This window comes from Alligator sinensis, unplaced genomic scaffold (genome assembly GCF_000455745.1).
Source record: "Alligator sinensis unplaced genomic scaffold, ASM45574v1 scaffold170_2, whole genome shotgun sequence".
NCBI lineage: Eukaryota > Metazoa > Chordata > Crocodylia > Alligatoridae > Alligator > Alligator sinensis.
Window position 1 is genome coordinate 1,125,485 of NW_005842290.1, and position 19,249 is coordinate 1,144,733.

A 19,249-nucleotide genomic window follows, 5' to 3' on the forward strand; every position below is an offset into this window, starting at 1 on the left:
TCCGCCGGGCGTGCAGATCGGGGGGGGGGTACATGTCTCCTGAGGCTCCACTCGTCCCACTGCCCCAGCCCCTGCTCCTCTCTGTGCCCTGCTCCCTCCTTCCCCACTGTGGCCTCCATCTGTCTTCCCCCCCCATCCTTACCCCTCCCCCAGGCCCTTCCCCCACATACTTAGCTGCTTGGGGAGGGGGTGCAGGTGCTCAGCCCCCCTCCCCCCCCCAAATAATCTTTTATACCTCTGCCTGCAAGGAGGACAGTAACACCTGGCATTGTAGTGCACATAAAACATTGCATTTGAAACAGTGGTGCTGTAAACATGCATGCTTCTGCCCGGGTGCTGTTTGGGATTAGCAAACTGAAGCACTAAGATAATTGTGATGGGGGGGGGGGGGGGGGGGGGGGGAGGAGCAGCAGGGCAGGCCCTACAAGGAGAGGCTACGGGACCTGAACCTGTTCAGCCTCCACAAGAGAAGGCTGAGAGGGGATTTAGTTGTTGTCTATAAACTTATTAGGGGGAGCGGGGGGAACCAGAGGGGAATGGGTGAGATCCTGTTCCTCCAAGCACCTCCCGGAGTAACAAGGAATAACGGCCACAAGTTGATCGAGAGTAGGTTCAGACTAGACATCAGGAGGCACTGCTTCACAGTCAGGGTGGCTAGGATCTGGAACTAGCTTCCAAGGGAAGTGGTGCTGGCTCCTACCTTAGAGGTTTTTAAAAGGAGGCTTGATAACAACCTAGCTGGGGTCATATGAGCTTAACTTAGTGGGGGTCATATGAGCCCAGTATTCATTCCTGCCCAGGGCAGGGGGTCGGACTTGATGATCTGCTCGGGTCCCTACGACCCTACATCTATAAATCTGAATTGCTAGTCCCAACTAGTGGAAAAGTCGGTACATTTTGTACATAGCAAATAATTTGTTTTTCAACAGGTGAATGATGCTGAAAGCACAGTTGCAGTGGAGTTTACTCCCACAATTCCTCACTGTAGTATGGCAACATTAATTGGCTTGTCAATAAAAGTAAAGTTGATCAGATCGCTACCTGAAAGGTTTAAGGTGAGTAATAACAGCAGCCTTGACAGGAGAAGGAAGAACGTTAAAGAAAAGAAACTGTTTAAGGCTTCTCATTCCCTTGTGCTATGAAATGAGGAAAATACTCCAGGAAACTGATTAAGTTACAAGCAGGCACAGTTATCAGTCTGATTCTTAGAATAAATTAGACTGAATGGGATCTGTGGTGAGAAATAGTATATAACATTTAGTGTTAGTGATCCTTGGTGGAAGGGAGATTATCCCCTTTTTGTAAAAGGATAGTCTGAGGGCAAGGAAGAAAGTTTTCTACCGTGACCAGTCCAAAAGGGGAGTTTACAACCAAAGTAGGATTAAAATATAGGAGTTTCCAATTAATGGTTTTAGGATCAGATGGCTGCACCATATCCTTATCCTAATGAAAGCTTATGCTGCGTTGAATATTGTGGAGGAGGGTCTGGCAGGAGATGGTAACTTGCCAAGGACTATGTTTTCTTGTTTCATTATGAAATTGTTTTGGTGGAAATGTTAAATCTTAAAGGAACAGTATTAATGAGATGTCTTTGGACTAATACAGGGGAAAATAGTTTGACAAAACTACTTTAAGTAGCACAGCTAGAATTTATTTTTAAACATTTTTAAAGACTTTCTTCCCATTGTCTTCCCAACTTATTATAATATTTGAAACAAGGAAGAAACTGACCAAGAGAGGGAGAGGGACCATGAAACTTACCAAAGCCTAAGTATTGTCAGATGTGAAAAGTAAACTCTTAAAAAATTGCTTTAATACATGTAGTTGCATGTGATACCAGTGAGTGTGTAGGCATGAGTGTGAAGCTGACAAATGACCCTGATGGGTTTTTTTTGAGTGGGACTATAATACTAGATGCTGCTTTCTGAACTGCTGAACTAAAGCATTTTTACTTTGACCTCACTCCACATCTAAGCACCAACCTAGTGCAAGTTAACAGTCTTATAAATAACTGGATTACATTTCATTTTACTTAGGTTGATGTTCACATAACGCCAGGAACACACATCTCTGAGCATGCAGGTGAGCTTTTCCCTAGTGCTAAGATACATAAAAAGTGTTCTGCAAAAGTATTTCATTGTTTATAAACCTTGGAAATTAGAGAGATTAGATCTGAAGGTCACTGAGTGCAAGAGAGCAAACTAGAAGTCGGGGAAGTGTGTTACAGGATTCCACGACCCTTGGCCCAGTATCCATTAAATTCAACAAAATGGATTGGGATGGTAGCTGAAGAGATGCAGCAAGAAACCAAGGGGTTGACATTTAGATTCTGGTCCCTCAATGTGTTTCAGGCAGTTAAACCTACACAAAGCTATAGTGGATGAACTAGGGTTGTGTGGCGCACCGAGGTCCAATCGTCTTGGGGGGGGGGGGGAGTGATGCTCAACTGCTAAGCACAATTCTGCGCACATTCAGCACTACCAAATTGTGAAAAACATGGGGCCCTGCCTACCATAGCAACAGCCTGAGGAAGAGTCAGCTTGTATGTAAAATGTTAACAATGCGTTGCTGTGCTGAGGTACCCTGACCAAGCATTGTGGGACTCTTTCCTTACAGTAAACAAACAGCTTGCTGACAAAGAGCGAGTAGCTGCTGCTTTGGAGAATTCTCATTTGTTGGAAGTGGTGAACCAGTGTTTATCTGCTCGATCTTAACTGCCTGATAAGAAGCTCTGCTTTTCTGATATGGTGGGCTAACTTTGTAAATAAACAGTGCTGCTAGTATTTAGTTGGATATGTATCTATAAGCAAAATAAAGCTATTCTAATTTTGAGTTTTATATAAGTGTTCTAGTACTCTTCCAAGAGTTAACCTATGGAAATTAACTTAAGAGTGATAGATAGTGTGTCCAAAATACTGTTAATGTAATATTACAGTTTTATTTTGTCAGAAGAGGATTTTAATATTTATAATATTTAATTCAGGAACAGCAACACAAATGTTTCCCCTCACAGTACAAAACAAATCATAAAATAAAGACTAATTTCTACATACCTTGGCCACGGCCCTCACTGTCTTAAACCAAGAATTATTTATATTCTGGATTTGGGAATGTGTTGTGCACACTGAGTAATGGTTTCGGTCTCTGTCTTCTTGGCACATGAAGACAGGCATTTTCACTTGTTGTTTCGCTCATATTAAACTTCAGAAGTGGAGTTTTTTTACAGTTCACATTTGCAGACAAATTTGCAGGGTTTTGGGATGCTTATACAGCAATAAACACGCACTTTAAAAAAACTAGCCTATTTTCTTAAAGTAATTTTATATGCATGGTTATATGGAGCTCTCCTGTAGTTGGTACATCTAATTTGTCATAAAATGTTAATCTGAATTACTTGGATTTTGTTGGCAAAAAAGCCTGTGACACAAACTTACAAAACGCTTCCTGTTTTGAAGCCTGATGCTGATGTGCTATCAGAAACGAAATAGCAAGTGATCTGAAGAGGCTCTGCATTCATTACAACTCAAGGAAGGGACAAATGTGCCTTCAAGCCAGTTCTGGTTCGACTTTGCTGCAACATCTCACTCTCTACCCCTGCAAAGTCTGACACCATGAAAGGAGTTTTAAGTTTTATCACAAACTGCTTAGAAAAAGACACAGCCTAATATTTGCTAATATTTGCCAATATTGACAGAACTAACATTGAGAATCTATTTACTTTGCTTTGCTGTTTGGTAGCAGTTCTTAGGCAGAGGCACACAAGCAGCAGCACCCAGAGATTTTTTTATTTTATTTATTAGTGTCATTTTACAGTAAAGAACTCATTCTTTGAAGTAAAGGTCAATGTATAGAGACTGCATAATTTGAAGATGTACAAATAGAGTAACAATCTCTAATTAAATTCCATTTAATTAATAAATATAGCTGAGTATCACCTTACACTGTTTTGTATTTAGAGTCTGCCATGCTTGGTATGTGTTTTCAAAGACTGGTGCATTGGGGTGAATTCTAGGGTGGTTTTTGTCCTCTTGCTGCTATCTTCAGGCTCCCTGTGAGACCTTGATTTACAACTTCTGGTTAAGAAGTCTTCAGAATTCAAAATGGGAAACTGGAAACCTTTAAACAGAATTTAAATAAATCCACCTTGATACTGTATAACAATGGCAAATGTTTCTTTCACCTTTGCATCCTAGGTTATACAACATATACTGTAGAAAATATTTCTGCCTCCAAGTCAATTCATGTGGAACCTAGTTAACTAGTTTTGGTGGGAAGGGAAGTCAAAACATATGATGTAGTTGCAAAAAATTGTTCAGAGGTCAATTAACTAAAAGAAAAAATTACTGTCAGTTTGCTTTGGATTTTTTAGCAGCACTTCTTATTTCTGCACCTTAACAGACCAGGGATTTACTCAGTAACCAGAGGCTGCAGAAAAGATAGCTGGAGCATCCAGTGCAACTTCTGTGTTTTGCAGAATAAGTCACAACATCATTATCATGCATGTCCTCTTAAACAGTTCTTTCTAGCACTGTTGGAATGACTGCTCACTATCTCAAAAAGTGATGACATCCTGAGGAATAGAAAATAAGAACATGACACTTAACATTGACACTTACCAGGAAGGGGGTGGACTTCTGAAAACTTCATATGCATGGACGATACAAGGGCAGGTTTGTTCCTGTGATGACAAAGCATTGAGACAGTCTTTAGGAAACGTCTGTTCATGTTCTGTGCAAAGACACGTATGTATGTGTATGTATAAACCTGTGCTTTGGTTTCAAGAACAATCTAAGTGCTGGTAACTCAGTAAATGGCTCTCTTCTGAATTCACACTCCTAGCTGGTGAGGGAGGGAGGCTGTGCTGCTGAATTTACATTCTCACAGAACTGGGATCTGGTTGCTTGCACTTGCTAAAATATCCCTGGGAACATCCTTCAGGGATTAGTGGTAGTCATCTCCGCAACCTAGCTAAATTTCATCCTTGGCATCCTAAAGAATAAGGAATGTATTCAGGTCTTTCTTTACTGGTGTATCTCTTTAAATGCACATGTGTAGCTTCTATTCGGAGATGCGTGTGTGCATATGAAAGTAAAATTTTGCTCTTTGCTGAGGTATTTTACCTTGCAGATAATACGGGGGGGGTGTGTGTGTGTGTGTGTGTGTAGTCATAGGTCGAGTGTGATGATAACCTTGTGACATCTGCTCACTATACCACTAAGTAATGGTAATGACTATGACTAACCATTAATGAATATACTTGCAGCATAATGGTCCTTAACCTTTGCTGGCTCATGGACAGTTATACTGAGCAGATAATGTGCTGTAGGCAGCATCATACTTCCCTGTCAGTCTCTGTCTTGACTTTATTTCTTGTGGCCAGGAGCATTGTCAGAGAGTTTTGACCATGCTTCCTCCAAGTCATGGGTTGGGACTACTGTTGTAGTACACAGCTGTTTGGAGTCATCTTGAGCTAAGGGGCTACATAGATCTGATACAAATAGATATTAAAACTTTAATAGAGAATGTTGCATCTTTAGCCAGAGTGCTAGGAAGAGATGTTCCACTCGCTTTATCCCAGGAGCAGAATGCTGTAACCCAGGGGCGTGGGAGTGCAATCTTTTTGGCAAGTGTGCTGCCATAGCCTCCAGTGCCACTCTAATCCCCTTCATCTGCCTAGTAAGCTGCTCTGCCTCCTATCCTGTGCACCCTGATTTTGCTGCTTTGCTTCCTGCATCCTGCCACTGTGTTGCCTGTCTTCTCCGTGATCTGCCATGTGCCACTTGTGGCACCCCTGCTGTGGGTTGGCCACCGCTGCTGTAAACAAACTCACCGAATAGCGGGCAGCCTCAGTTCTTGGGAGTGCTTCCATCTTGCCAAAAACATTGGGGATATCTTGTGTTTTCTGGTATAGAGAAGCAGGTTCCCAACAAGATGAGGTTTCTTCCTGCACCTGGGCAAGGACAGCATTTTTATCGCTGTCTATTTAAGGGCTAAGACAGGGGTTGTCAAATGGGGGTATACATACCCCGAGGCGTACTTAGGTCTTTGGGGGTGTGCGTGGGTGAGAGGACGGAATAGGCGCGGCGGTTGCGTCTCCCCCAGCGTGTTCGCCCCTTACCCGGCGGAGGGGTACGCTGGACACCGCCAGCCCTACATGGCATATTGTGGTGCCTCCCCACCCCCAACCCCAGCTTGCTCTCCTGCACGGCCGCTGCCCCCATCCGGTAGCCAGTGGTGGCTGTTGTGGCTGTTGTATACAAGCTCTCCCCCAGTTTGTGCCCCAACCCCAGTGCTGCTGCTACATGCACCCCTGGGGACATGGGGGGCATGTACCCCTGGATCTGCAAGCAGGGTGGAGCAGGCTGGGGCCAGGGCTATGCTGGGCTGTTCCTGATGGGGAGGGGCTGAGCTGGGCCATGCTGCACTTGGGGCAGGCAGCGCTGGGAAGGGGGGTTGGGTCTATGGCAAATTCTGGAGTGGCTGCATCCCTTCCTGTAGCCCCCCTGCCAGTGCTGCCACCCACCTAGAGCAGCCAAGCCCACCAGGAAAAGCCCAGGGCTGCCCCAGCCCATCCAGTGTGCAGATCCAGGGGTACGCAGCTCAGTCCCAGGCTCCTCCCAGCCATGCAACACTTGCCCCTGCCCCATTCCCTCCCTCACCACAGGGGCCTACGGAGGGAAGGGGGCTGCAGCTACTCCACAATTTGCCATAAGCCCCCCCAACCCTCCTCCCAGCACCACTGCCGCCTTCCCCTAGCAGAGCCTGACCCAGCCCCCACCCCGTGCAGATCTGGGGGCAGATGCCCCCACCCACCATGCCCTCCCTGGGGTGCACACAGTAGCAGGAGCCACCGCCCAACCCCTGCCGGGCAGCCCCTGCTCCAGCTCCACTCCCTCCCTTGCTGCTGGGACCAGCCTGCCTTTCTTTGCGGCTCCGTCCTATGCCCTGCCCCAGCTGTGCAGTGCCTGCCCTAGCCCCGCTCCCTCCCACACCGCAGGGGCCTCTGTCCCACCCCACTTAAAAACAAGAAAAAAATATAAGGGGCACAGGAGTCAGAAGGGGGACACACTATAAAAGGTTGAAAACCCGTGGACTGGGACATGACAACACAGGCAAGCAACATGTTCCGGGCAGGTTGAAGGAACTCGGGAGGACTCAAAGCAGTGAGGTAGCTTTCCCACCCCCTTCCCCTGAGCTGCATTGTGTGCTCTGTTGCCACATGGATAATTGCAGGCCGATGTGACAAAATGGTGGTTTGAAAACCTACTCGGTGGCTTTGGCTTGAAACACGCTAACTATGTACTCCGATGGGAGCAGGAGTACGGTACCTTCTCAGTAGCTGTCTCTCTGCTACATGATTGAAGCTCAAATACCCAAGTGCGACAGCAGCACAACTCTGGACCAGGACTACTGAGCTGGAGAGGAGTTGGAATAATACGCCAACTGCATCTATGGAAACCAGAGCAGCAGTGATTCCTGGAAGAATGCAGACACAGGTGTATACAGCATATATTTGATGTCATCTCCATCCTCCCAAGGCACACGTCTCAGATACCTATTTTTCCACTTGGAAATGAGTACAGCGGTAGCATATGCGCTGCTCTTTACCTGCGCGGGTGTGTGCTAAACGGGCCACACAATCAGCAGCCAAAGCCAGTGTGTGGTGTGCTTGGGAACGTTCCAGTGTATCCACAATGGTTCTGATCCCTATGGCAGTGATATTAGCTGGCTCATTATCTGGAATGATTCGAGACAGAACAATGGACTGCAAGAAAACATTACACAGAAAAAATAACGTTCAGTAGAGCTCTACCTCCAGTCACCCTAATGCATCAGTCACCTGAGACTGATATTGGTTGTTAGGCCAACTTATTGTTACTGACTGATCTAAAGAGTTTCATAGCTGAACGGAGGGATTAAGACAGGCACGCTCAGTGTCATAAATCAGAGACACTGGTTTATTTGAACACGATGACGCTAGCTGGTACCCAAGGTAGCACATGCTGCAACTTGTTAAGGTAAACCGTCTCCCCCACCTCTCCCAGTGCCTTGGGGAAAAGAGAGAGGCTTCTGCCTTGCTTGTGCTTCTTTATAAGGGCAAACCGAAAGAGTTTAAGTAGATTTGTACATGTTTTACTGGAAAAAAAGGCAGGGGGAAGGAAAAAACATGGACTTTAACACAGAGTCAACATTATGGGGGCTCGTAATCCCTCTGCAGAGTAGCCCAATGATCTCAAACCCAGCTGGAGCCTCTAGTCACTAGACTCACATAAACTAGATGCATGCATACAATATAATACATAGTTAAATTAGAAACAATAGGCTCTCCTAGCCCATACTGGATACCTTCAAGTCAGCTGGCCCTGACAATCTGCACCCCAGGGTACTCAAGGAGCTGGCAGGCATCATAGCCCAGCCTCTGGCACAGATCTTTGAGAACTCCGGGTGCTCTGGTGTAGTGCCCAAAGACCTGAAGAAGGCCAATGTGGTGCCTATCTTCAAGAAAGGGAGGAAAGTGGATCTGCCAAACTACAGGCCCATCAGCCTGACCTCTATCCCGGGGAAGGTCTTAGAAATGTTTATTAAAGAGGCCATCCTTAATGGACTAGCCAACACCAACACCCTGAGGGATAGGCAGCATGGGTTTGTTGCGGGTAGGTCTTGCTTGACCAATCTCATTTCCTTTTATGACCAGGTGACCTATCACCTGGACAAGGGAGAAAAGATTGATGTCATATATCTTGACTTCAAAAAAGCCTTCGATCTGGTATCCCATGATCGCCTCTTGGCGAAACAGGCCAATTGTGGCCTTGGGTCCACCACGATCTGCTGGCTGGGAAATTGTCTCTGTGGTCGGACCCAGAGAGTGGTGGTTGATGGAAGGCAATCATCATGGTTCCCTGTGACCAGTGGGTTCCCCCAAGGCTCTGTCCTTGGACCCATATTGTTCAACATCTTCATTAATGATGTGGACATTGGAGTCAGAAACGGACTGGCCAGGTTTGCCGATGACACCAAATTTTGGGGCAAAGCATCCACACTTGAAGACAGGAAGGCGATCCAGGCTGACCTGGACAGGCTCAGCAAATGGGCAGACGAGAACCTGATGGTGTTTAACACTGAAAAATGCAAGGTTCTCCACCTTGGGAGGAAAAACCTGCAGCATCCTTATAGGCTTGGCAGTGCTACACTGGCTAGCACTACGGAAGAAAGAGACTTGAGGGTCATCATTGACCACAAGATGAACATGAGCCTTCAATACGATGCTGCGGCTAGTAAAGCGACCAAAACGCTGGCTTGCATCCATAGATGCTTCTCAAGCAAATCCCAGGACATCATTCTCCCCTTGTACCTCGGCCTTGGTGAGGCCGCAGCTGGAGTACTGCGTCCAGTTTTGGGCTCCACAATTCAAAAAGGATGTGGAGAAGCTTGAGAGAGTCCAGGGAAGAGTCACGCGCATGATCAGAGGTCAGGAAAACAGAGAGTACGATGACAGGCTGAGAGCTATGGGGCTCTTTAGCCTGGAAAAGCGCAGGCTCAGGGGTGATCTGATGGCCACCTATAAGTAAGAAAAATGTCTGCGCTGGAATAGCTTACCTGGAAAGCAGCCTGTATTCTGTGAATCTCTTTGCTGGACTGCAGGAATGGTTGAAAGTGATGCCATCTAACTCCCCCTGCTCGAATGATTGCTCGCTGCTCACTGACGTTATTGAAAGCAAATGTTGCTAAGGCCCCGGCCGTCAGAAGGCGAATCTCTTCCTCAGATGAATATAGCAGGGGAAGGATGTACCTGTACTGGAAGGCTGAACTCTGGGAAAGTATCTCCAAGTTTTCACTGTTGCCTGAATGAAGAGCAGGAAAAAAACAAGTCATTTATCTTTTCCAACCCCAAATTTCCCAAGAAACCCATGAATTATGAGCTGGCTCTTATGTGTGACATAATATCTACTGAAAACATAATAAAAGCACTCAGAGTGTAGCTTTGAAATCAGTTGTCATTGGCGGTGTTTATATTATGTGAAAAAGCCCTTCCAAAATTTTAAACAAACTAGGTGAAGTTCTGGTCCCAGTGAAGTCAGCAGGAAGTTTGCCATTAACTACAGCTGAACTCATGGTAACACCCACTGCTTTCCTTTAATGTCTTTATTGTTTATAAAGTGAAGAGAAATGGAAATAAAAGGAGTAGTTTGTTTAAACACAGCCAGAATTCTGGGATTCTGGTAAAAGCGTAGTTGCGTATTACAAAATATGAGTGTTGACGATCTGCTTGAGGGATAAAAGAGGAGCTAGGGGTAAGTTAAAGGGGAAGGGGACAAATAATGTGGAAGGAGAGAGAAACGTTTACGGAGTTCAATAACACCTGCTGTAGAAATAGGCTCTGAACAGCTGAGGAGTGCTCTGGTCCCTTCTGACGACATGCCTTTGCTGGACTGTGTCAGATGCAAGTGTAATGAGTTGTAGCTGCAGAATGCAAGGTGGATTCCTTCCCTTTGAGATCCCTGCACTGACTTGAACAGCTGGATATGGCAAACAGATGCCATTATTGTCTATGAGGATCAAATGATGGTCTGCAGCACTTAGGCAGAGAGTATTTTCACAGAAGCCTCTATCCTTTGAGCTAAAGGAAAGTCCATAAGCTGAGAGCAACCAGCAGAAGGTCAGCCATTGATGCCACCCCCTGTAGGCTGATGTGGTCAAATGAACCAAATCAGCATGCACCCAAAAGGGCTGAGGACAGTACTAACTGCTAGACATGAGTTTTAAGGCAGTCAGTCATCTTGTTAGAGACAGTTTAGATTATTCAAACTAATGTTTTGGGCGTTTTTCCTAGAAGCAAATTAACCATTCATTGGTCAGATAAATTAAGTAACTGATATGCTGTTAACAAAATGAAATACATAAAGCAAAGAGTCTAAAGACAAACTGTTGGTCTGCCAAAACTGAATTGCCCCACAACTGTGGGATTACAAGTTTCTTTGCAAACTGTAAAATGGACACGGCTAAATGAAAACCTTTTTTACCCTTCTATCACTCCTTAAGTAGCCTTATGTAAGCATCTGCTTCTGGAAATGGAAACACAAGCATGCTTTCTTACACCTTTTGCAATAACATGCAGTAAGGGTGCCCTGTAAAGAAGATAGAGGACTGGCAAAATGGACAGGGCAGCTATCCCCTGCATCACATTGGACAGCATACTTTGTCACTTTTTTCTAACTGTATAACGTGGATAATTAGAACTAGTCTTCCTTACAGAGTAGTTGCACAGCTACTTCATTAATGTGTGTAAATTGCTTTAAGGCTCCCCAAGGGTAAAGTATGATTGCCATACAGGACTGACACAATGCAATTTGTGCATGTATACGGACTATTTATTCACCAGGTTTTCCTGGTACAGTACAGATACTTACACAGCTGAAGATATTGTGTGACCAGCATGTGACATCTCACACTAGTGGTGCTCAACATTTTTTGCCTGGCAGGTGGAATGGTTAGTGCCCAGTAAGTATCTTGATCAGTGTCTGGTGGGCAGGCCCCATCCAGTTGTGTAAAAGAGGGCAAAGGAGCAGCCTGGTCCCAACCCAGCCCACGGGGGAAGGGAGCTTGATCTAGCTCTGTGGGGGGGAGGTGGCATGGCCCTGATCCAGCTGCAAAGAGGAGGGGGTGCAGCATGGCCCTAATCCAGCGATAGGGAAGAGAGAAAGGGGCATGGTCCAGCCCCAACCCAGCCACGGGGGGGGGGGGGACGCAAAGGGGGAACAAGGGGCATTGCCCAGCTCCAACTCAGCGTGTAGGGTTTGGGGTTTGGAAATCTATCAAGAGGGAGGGTGGCCATACTGTCACTCATGCCCCACTGCCAAATTTTCTGACCCATGGGGAGCCCCGCAGGCCAAAAGTGATGGCTCTGCAGGCTGCATTTGGCTTGCAGGCTGGAGGTTGAGCATCCCTGTCTCAGACAATTGCTAAAAAGATTGAGGCAGAGGGTACTGAGGCTGGGAGTTAGGACAAGTAGGTCTTTGGTTCTTTGTATTTTCAATAGCTGTTGCTCAATTTGAAGTTTTCCCTGGATCACTGTCCTGCATTTGGACAACTGGTCCAAGTTATCTTAGTGCTTCAGGGTGCAAATCAGTGGTTTCAATGACTAATATTTTTCTTTGGTGATTTGGTTCAAATGTGAACGTTGCTTAGTCCACCCCTTGTTTTGTTTTTTTAAACAAAGGTGCATGTTGTGTGGGGACAGAAGACTTTACTGGTTTGAGGTCATTTCTTTTTAATACCCCCTAAAGAAGTGCAGCTGATTTTCAAAATGAGTAAAGACCAACATATACCAGGACTCTGCTCCTTTGCCTGAAGTCAGCTAATACAATATTTGGGAATTGAGGAGGGAATTGTTTAAATATCACTGCCATATTAACTTTGGAATGAGGCAACTGTACATGTGCATATTTGGAGTAGCCAAATGATTTTTTGCTGCGAACAGTACTTTGAGCTTGCAAAACTTCTTTTATGCAAGTATTGCAAACCTCTCTACAAATATTAACCCTCACTAACCTACAGGAGGCAGACAATGTTAAATTCATTTTTCACTAGAATAAACTGAGGCATGGAAAGTTTAGGGGGCTTCTCCAAGGTCGCAAGCAAGGAAAGGACCCAGGAGCTTTCTCTGGATCCTTTGTTCTAACCAGGCTGGTTGTTTCCCCACAGTGCTCAGCGTGATCCCAACACCACTTCCTCCCAAGCATGTATCACACTCTACTTTACTGTCTAATCATTTTTGTTAGCAGCTGAACTCAGGCTCGAGTATTATTCAGTGTGCTTTACCTAGGACCACAGCACTCAGGGTGTAGGCTGCCTCTGCCTGGATTGCTTCAGACGGAGAATGTATCATCAATGCTAGCAAAAACTTGAGACCCCTGGAATTAGCAATGGCTATTTGGTTCTTGTAGTGTGGAATGTAGCCTAAGAACAAAGTTGGAGAAGAAAAAGTAAAAGTTAAACCTTTTAAAACATTTTTTTAACAAACAATGTCATTTAAATTTTCTACAGTTCTTCATAATGGAATCTGTCCCCTCAAACACATGCCCCTTTGGACCAGATATGTGGGATACAAGCAAGCTAAGCCAACTTTTCAAGAGGCTCTTTTTGCAATGTTTTTTGCAATAGTTTTTATAGTTGTTAAAAGCCTGTCCCAGTAGGGACAAGGACAGTGTCACTTCTCTTCCTAGCAAAATACACTGTCTCAAATTCATGCAGAGTGCAAGCAGTATAAGCAGCAAGGTGGGAAGGTGAATCACACCATAGCATTTCTGGGAAGGTCCTTCCACAGGGCATTGAATTCAGTCCTCCAGCAGAGAGCAGGGCTGCAATACAAATCCTTCCACAGCACTCTTCTAATCCACACGTTACAATAGCACTTGCAGACAACACATGTCCTACAGCAGGGTTTGAGCCACTACATCTGCAGTGCACAGTTGTGTGTCAAGTATCTCTAATGTTGGCAACTTTTCAATATTCCTACTCCTTATACCCTGCTATATTCTGGGCCTGCACAGTCATTTTCAAATCACCATGCCCCCTTTTTTAAGAAGCCCCACAATTTCGTTGTGGGGCATCTTAAGACCCTCTGTACCAAAATTAAATTTCACCTTGAGTAGGTAAGAAAAGTCTTGAGATAGCTTTGTACCCAGAGACACAGCTAAACACTACTCATGGAAAATGTGGGAAGATGAATTTTACACTTTGAAGGATGACACTTATCCCAGTCACTTCCCTTACCCTGAAGTGTTGTAAGGCATACCACAAGCTTGCAAGAGTTTGTAAAAAGAATGTCTTGTTATTTTGGTCTTCTGCCTGGTACGGGAATGATGAGCTTACATCTGTAACAGTCTGATAAATATCTCCCTCTGGAGACTTGTTTTATAAACTACATTTTAGCAATGGTTTTAACAGTAGTTAAAAGCCATCCTCTCTAGTCTGTCAAACAGACAACGATGCTACTTCTCCCCTTCCTAGCCAAACACGTTGTTTGAAATAAATATGGGACATAATCAAATGAACTTTTTGGTTTGTTTTCTTATGTAAAAGGAAGACTTTTTCCTATTTTAAGAAGAAGAAACATCTTCCTAATTTTTCCTCAGAAAGGGAAATGCCACCCATGGGGGCAAATCCAAGTAGTCAAGTGAGTTAATCCAATGAGAACTGATGCAACTACATTACAGCAAACTCCTTAGGAATAAGTTTGTTCTGCGTACCGCCAGTGCCCTAACAGCTCCAAACGTTAAAGGTTACATGACATACATACCAATACCAAGACACACGTGGCGAAGAACACGGATTGTGCTGAGCACAATATTTTCTCTCTCGGAACACAGCATCCTTACGAGATGGTTCACTCCGTTTGCTGAGAAAACGGCATTTCTCACGTCGCTAGGACCTTGCAAAAGTACTCCGAGTCCTTCTATTCCAACTTGGTGGAGCTTCCATGATACAGAGCGCAAAAAACCAACCAGCATGTTTACTCCTAAAATACAATAACAAGAGGTGTTAGTGTGTGGAAACCCTTTTCCTATCCCACTTTCAAACCAGAGCAAGGACTGGGCCTTCTTTCATGTTTGGAATTTGCCTAATACATGGCAGGGGCCACTGGAAACAAACAACACTGATTCTGAGCTAGGGTGACAAGAAAGTACCCTTGTAGGTGACAAGAATAATCCACTCTGATATACCATATATGATACTTTCCTGTGTAAGTACTACCAGTATAATAATTAATGGTAATTAATTGTGGAAGTACTACCAGTATAATGTTAATTATAATATCTAGCCCTTTTGGGGTGAGAAGATACACTCAGTTCAGGTTTGAAGTTTGTAAACAGGCAGCTCCAAGACTGCCAGGGATACTCAGGGCTTTTTCAAACTGAAGCAGAGGGAAATCTTATTATAATGCTGTCAGAATTCACTAATGCTACCGGAAACCTTGTGGCCAGTACTGAAAATAAAATTCCAGTCAATTTTGCTTTGTTACAACTCTGGAGAGCACAAGCAGAAATAAGCACAAGAGTAGACTAAGGGCCTCACCCAATTCATCACAATACTTAGAAAGAGCAAAAGATCCTGAGACATCTTGACATTTGCAAAGAATGATTCTCTAATTCTAATCTACAGCATTTAACATGCAAATCTGACAGAGAGCAAGTTTCTTTTGCTGCTTATACAAACCCATGCCTTCAGCCACTGTCCTCTGACATTCTGTTTCAGCTCCAGCTAAGGCCCATAAAGCATCGGCCACAACTTCTTGTACATGTGGACTCTGACTTTTTTGCAGTAGTTGAATGAGAGGTAACGTGCTCCCTAATTCCAAAACATTCTTTTGGGCATCAGGGTTTCCTTCAACTAGCCTGTTAGGGCGATAGAAAAATAACTGCTTTACTTTAAGTCAGTGGTTCTATATTACCGGGGCAAAGAAAATGGATAGAGGTGATTTATGACCAAAAGAACACTGGGAAGAGCCAGTAGTGCTGAAATACTGATCGCTCTCTTTGCCACACCACAGAAATAGTGTCAGGAGTCAGGGCAGCAGGCAGGCCTAAAGTGCCTCTAACTGACCTTGGTTAGCTGACTGCCAGCAGCCTACCTACATCCAACTAGCTCCAGTTGCCCGCAAGGGTGCCAGCTGGATGCTTTATAAACACCAGCCCTTTAGTGCCCAGCAAGCTTTTCATCAGGACAGATGCCTCCTTGCCTAGCCTCGGACTTGACCCCTAGTTTCCTGGGTCCATTAAGGCCTGGTACCTTCTTGTCAACTTCTTCCTGGCCCTGGCAAAGCCCAGATCAATAAGAAGAACTGGGCCAGGGAGAACCCAGGTGACTGTAGGGCTGTTTTCCTCCCGCTCCTCCGTGCACATACCCAGGGAGTTTCACTGGGCAACTTAGATACATCTGAGAGGCAGTGGGCACTAGCTGGTGTGCTCTGCTTGGTGTTCCCCTCTGGAGCCCTGGTTATTGAACTTTCTTCCCATTTTTTCATCCATTTTCCTCAGTATTCAGTTGTTACAGTCAGTGGCCTCCCTCTAACAACTGAGAGGGGTTTGTAGTTCCTTGGCGGGCCTGGGTTCACCATTTAAGTGTAGCAAATAAAGTGTAGCCCCATGTCCTACCTGTTGGTTCCTACTTTCCTGTTCCAAAGACCCTGCTTCCTGGCTTTGTTCTTGTTCCTGTTTGTGGGTTCCTAGTCTGTGATTTCTGTCCATGGGTTCAAAGACCTGGATGTCTGGCATGTCCAACACCCTGACAACACCGCTACATTTACATTTGTTAAGGTGGAGGGAAATCAAACATAAATGCCAGGCTAGACAGGATATACATCATGCAGTCTGCTGACCCCTTTGTCCCAGCCTTGCCAGTTCCTGAATCCACCCCCACCCCTGTTCCTAATGGCAGCCTAGTCCCATATCTTACAACATCTGACTCCTGGCTTTACTTTGGCAACTGCCCACATGCCAATCCTGTACAGACCCCCGGTTTTGGTCTGGATCTCTGCTCCTTGGCCTGTAGTTTGACCCCAAATGACTGCCTACATCTCAGTCCCTTACAGACACTGACCTCCTCATCCATCTGCTCCAGATCCCTTGACTCCTGACTCTAATTGGTACCCCTGCTTCCTTGCCCTTGTCTGCTCCTGGCCCCCTGGTTGTGACCCTGTGGAATCAAGCCACAACTGCCCATGTTCCAGTAGTTCCCCTAATTGAGCCAAGTTCCCTTCAAATCATGCAGCATTTGCTTAGTTAGTGTTATAAACCCTTGGAACCTAGCTGGAGAGATCAATACATTCATCACCGCATACGGAGAAAAACAGCATTCCTGGAGCTGTGTTGAGATCTGAGTTACACTTTTAACCTTTTGGGTTTCTATCCATCTTCAGGTTACGTGTGTTCCTAGCCATGCCACACACATCCCATGGACCTTTGGTTCTGAGGATCACTTAATCACACAAATAGGACAGGGTGATGCTACCTCTGGGACTGTGTCATTCTGCTCATAGAAGCTGTCTCCTTTCTTGTGATTTTCCAATGGAGCAACCATTAACTTTTGAAAAAAAAAATCAAATGGCAGAAACACAAAGGGTCTGATTCAGATTTCTTTCCTATTTTACCAGGATGTGACAGGTCAGGCTAAGGTGCTGGATGTTCTCTTGGATCTATGACAGTGCTTCCCAAACTCTTCCTCAGGGGCTCCATGGCCCAGAGGGCAGGACCTGGGGCGGGAGGGAGTGCTGTGCTGTGCTGTGCTGAGCCACCATGGCTGCCAAGCTGAGGCACCCCCCACTCACCTGGCAGCAGCGTGGACACAACTCCATGGCACCACCACTGCCATGCCTCACCTTGACGGCCATGGTGGTGCAGCGCTCCCACAACGGGTCCCACACACTGGGCTGCAGAGTTGGCTCCTTCCTGGAGCTGGTCCAGCCTGGCTACAGCCCCACACCCTGCTGTGGGAGCAGGAATCTCAGGGGGCATGTTTATTGCAACCCCACTGCCTGAAGTTGTGACCCCATTTGGGGTCGCAACTCACAGTTTGGGAACCGCTGATCTATGAACTGCCTTCCCCATATAGTCTACAATGCCTGTCTGCACGTTAATGGACATACTACATTTTCCCTAAACACCTATTATAAGAAAAAACAATCCCTAATTGCTATTTAAGTAATTTTTGTTTTTGTTCAACACAGATTTGCATTTTGAAACACCTAGAAACCCAAATAGAGCAAAACAAACTTGTGTAGTACAGTTTTGTGTAGAACCATTTCCAGTTGGCACAAATCATTTCCAGGGACAGTTCTGGCTGACATCCGCAAAGGGAGAGAGATTTGATTGATAAATAGGAATAGGGAAAAAAAGTAACATGGAAGTTGCAGTGGATTGAGTTGAGGTCAGTCTGGCCCAGCATCTGGATGCCAAAAGCAGCCATACGTGTTACCTGCCATACATGTTACCTGTGAAGAGCTTTTATTGCCTGCAGCTGGACATCTCTGGCCTTTGACTTCATCATGTGTATCAAAGGAACGGCTCCATCTACTGCGAGGAAAGCAGCCTGGTTGTTTGGATGGTTTGCCGTCACACTTTCCACAACTTCGCTCCATACAATCATCAGGCTTGGGGAGCGGCATTCCTTAGCCAGTTGCACCAGTCCTGACAGGAAGCCGTGCTGCTTTCCCATATCATCTTTACAGCTTTTGCAGGCTTCAGCCATCAAGGCCAGGCTCCTCAGACTACCTGCAGCAAGGGGCTCTCCACTCCCCATGCCCAGGCAGCTACTGCTGCCTCTCTGAGCTGCGCTGAGCACCCTCTGAAATGCTGGGATGGCGCCGGCTGAGTGAAGTTCCTCAGCAAAGCCCTTTTCACAAGCTATTTCACAAATGGCACCCACCACCCCACCCAGAAGCCCTTCCGCCCCCTCGCTGAGTAGGGAGACGAGAACCTGGATGCCTCCGTGCTTGGCCACCTCTTCCTTCCCACCTCTGCCTCTCAGGAGGCTGTTTAGCAGGTGCAGGGCCTGTTCCTTCACAGCGTGGCTGGTGTCTTTCCCAAGCACGCCAAGCACCGCAGGAACCAGCCCCTGCTCCAGCAAGCGGGGAGCTGGACATGGCGCTGCCCCGGATGCCGCGTCCATGAGGTGTGCCAGGGCCAGGCCTGCACTCAGCGCTTCCCTGTCCACGTCCGACTGGAGCAGAGCGATCAGCCTGGCGCACACATTGACCCGGGGGTCCCCGAGCGCCAGGAAATACCTGAGCAGAGCCCAGTGCCCGTGCAAGGCGCACAGCTCTGCCACGCCGTGCTGCTGGGCGTTCAGGGCTGCCACGTCCGCCCCTCGTCCCACCAGCAGCTCCGCCACTTGGTAGCTGGCGCTAGCGGCAGCCAGCAGGAGCGGGGTGTTTCTCAGCCCATCCCCAGTCGGCGCTTCCAGCCCCGCGGTGTCCAGAAGCCGGGCCACGGTGGCCGCGTGGTTGCGCACCGCGGCGTGGTGAATGGGGGCCCAGGCGCCCTCTTCCAGGCTGGTCATGGTGGACAGCGCCTGCATGGAGGGAGCTGGGCTCAGCAGCCTGCCCCAAGGTGGGCTTGCGAGCAGCACCCCCTTGCCCCAACCCTGGGGGCTTCTTACAGCCCTAAAGCAGGGGAGGGCGAGTCCCTGCCCCTGGCCAGGGGGCAGCGGGGCTGAGACCCGCGCACTCCCTGCTCCGCCCGGCCCCGGGTCC

At 46.6% G+C, this 19,249-nt stretch overlaps 2 protein-coding genes across 5 annotated transcripts; one reads left to right on the forward strand and one right to left on the reverse strand.

The window, feature by feature from the left end:
• Positions 1 to 914: 914 nt before the first annotated feature.
• On the forward strand, positions 915 to 2,838 carry CIAO2B (cytosolic iron-sulfur assembly component 2B; the record flags this gene model as incomplete). The annotated part of the gene is made up of 3 exons (XM_025209481.1): positions 915 to 1,055; positions 2,037 to 2,082; positions 2,617 to 2,838. Coding segments are annotated over 3 exons (285 nt in total), but the record flags the coding sequence as incomplete, so codon positions are not given.
• A 149-nt stretch (positions 2,839 to 2,987) lies between these two features.
• LOC102388454 (ankyrin and armadillo repeat-containing protein-like) lies at positions 2,988 to 19,162 on the reverse strand. 4 transcript variants are annotated; one of them, XM_025209478.1, is made up of 11 exons: positions 17,990 to 19,162; positions 16,155 to 16,296; positions 15,217 to 15,395; positions 14,300 to 14,518; positions 12,820 to 12,957; positions 9,598 to 9,842; positions 7,609 to 7,765; positions 7,329 to 7,476; positions 5,831 to 5,950; positions 4,617 to 4,678; positions 2,988 to 4,116 (listed from the first exon to the last, which is right to left on the reverse strand). In XM_025209478.1, the coding sequence occupies exons 3-11, from the start codon at positions 15,218 to 15,220 to the stop codon at positions 3,953 to 3,955; spliced, it is 1,257 nt and encodes a 418-aa protein (XP_025065263.1). In that variant the 5' UTR covers positions 15,221 to 15,395; positions 16,155 to 16,296; positions 17,990 to 19,162; the 3' UTR covers positions 2,988 to 3,952. The 4 variants fall into 4 exon arrangements, with proteins under 4 accessions (XP_025065263.1, XP_025065265.1, XP_025065264.1 ...); XM_025209480.1 differs by having other exon boundaries at positions 7,329 to 7,449; positions 16,155 to 19,162; XM_025209479.1 differs by having other exon boundaries at positions 5,831 to 5,944; positions 16,155 to 19,162.
• Positions 19,163 to 19,249: the final 87 nt, after the last annotated feature.

Bases quoted from the DNA above. Each gene is read 5' to 3' on its own strand.
- LOC102388454 (XM_025209478.1), bottom strand. The intron at 7,766-9,597 runs GTAAGCTATTCC...GTTTTCTTGCAG, and splicing joins GAATACAGGCTGCTTTCCAG to TCCATTGTTCTGTCTCGAAT. The intron at 5,951-7,328 runs GTACCGTACTCC...GTCCTTGCCCAG, and splicing joins GAGAGACAGCTACTGAGAAG to GTGCAGGAAGAAACCTCATC.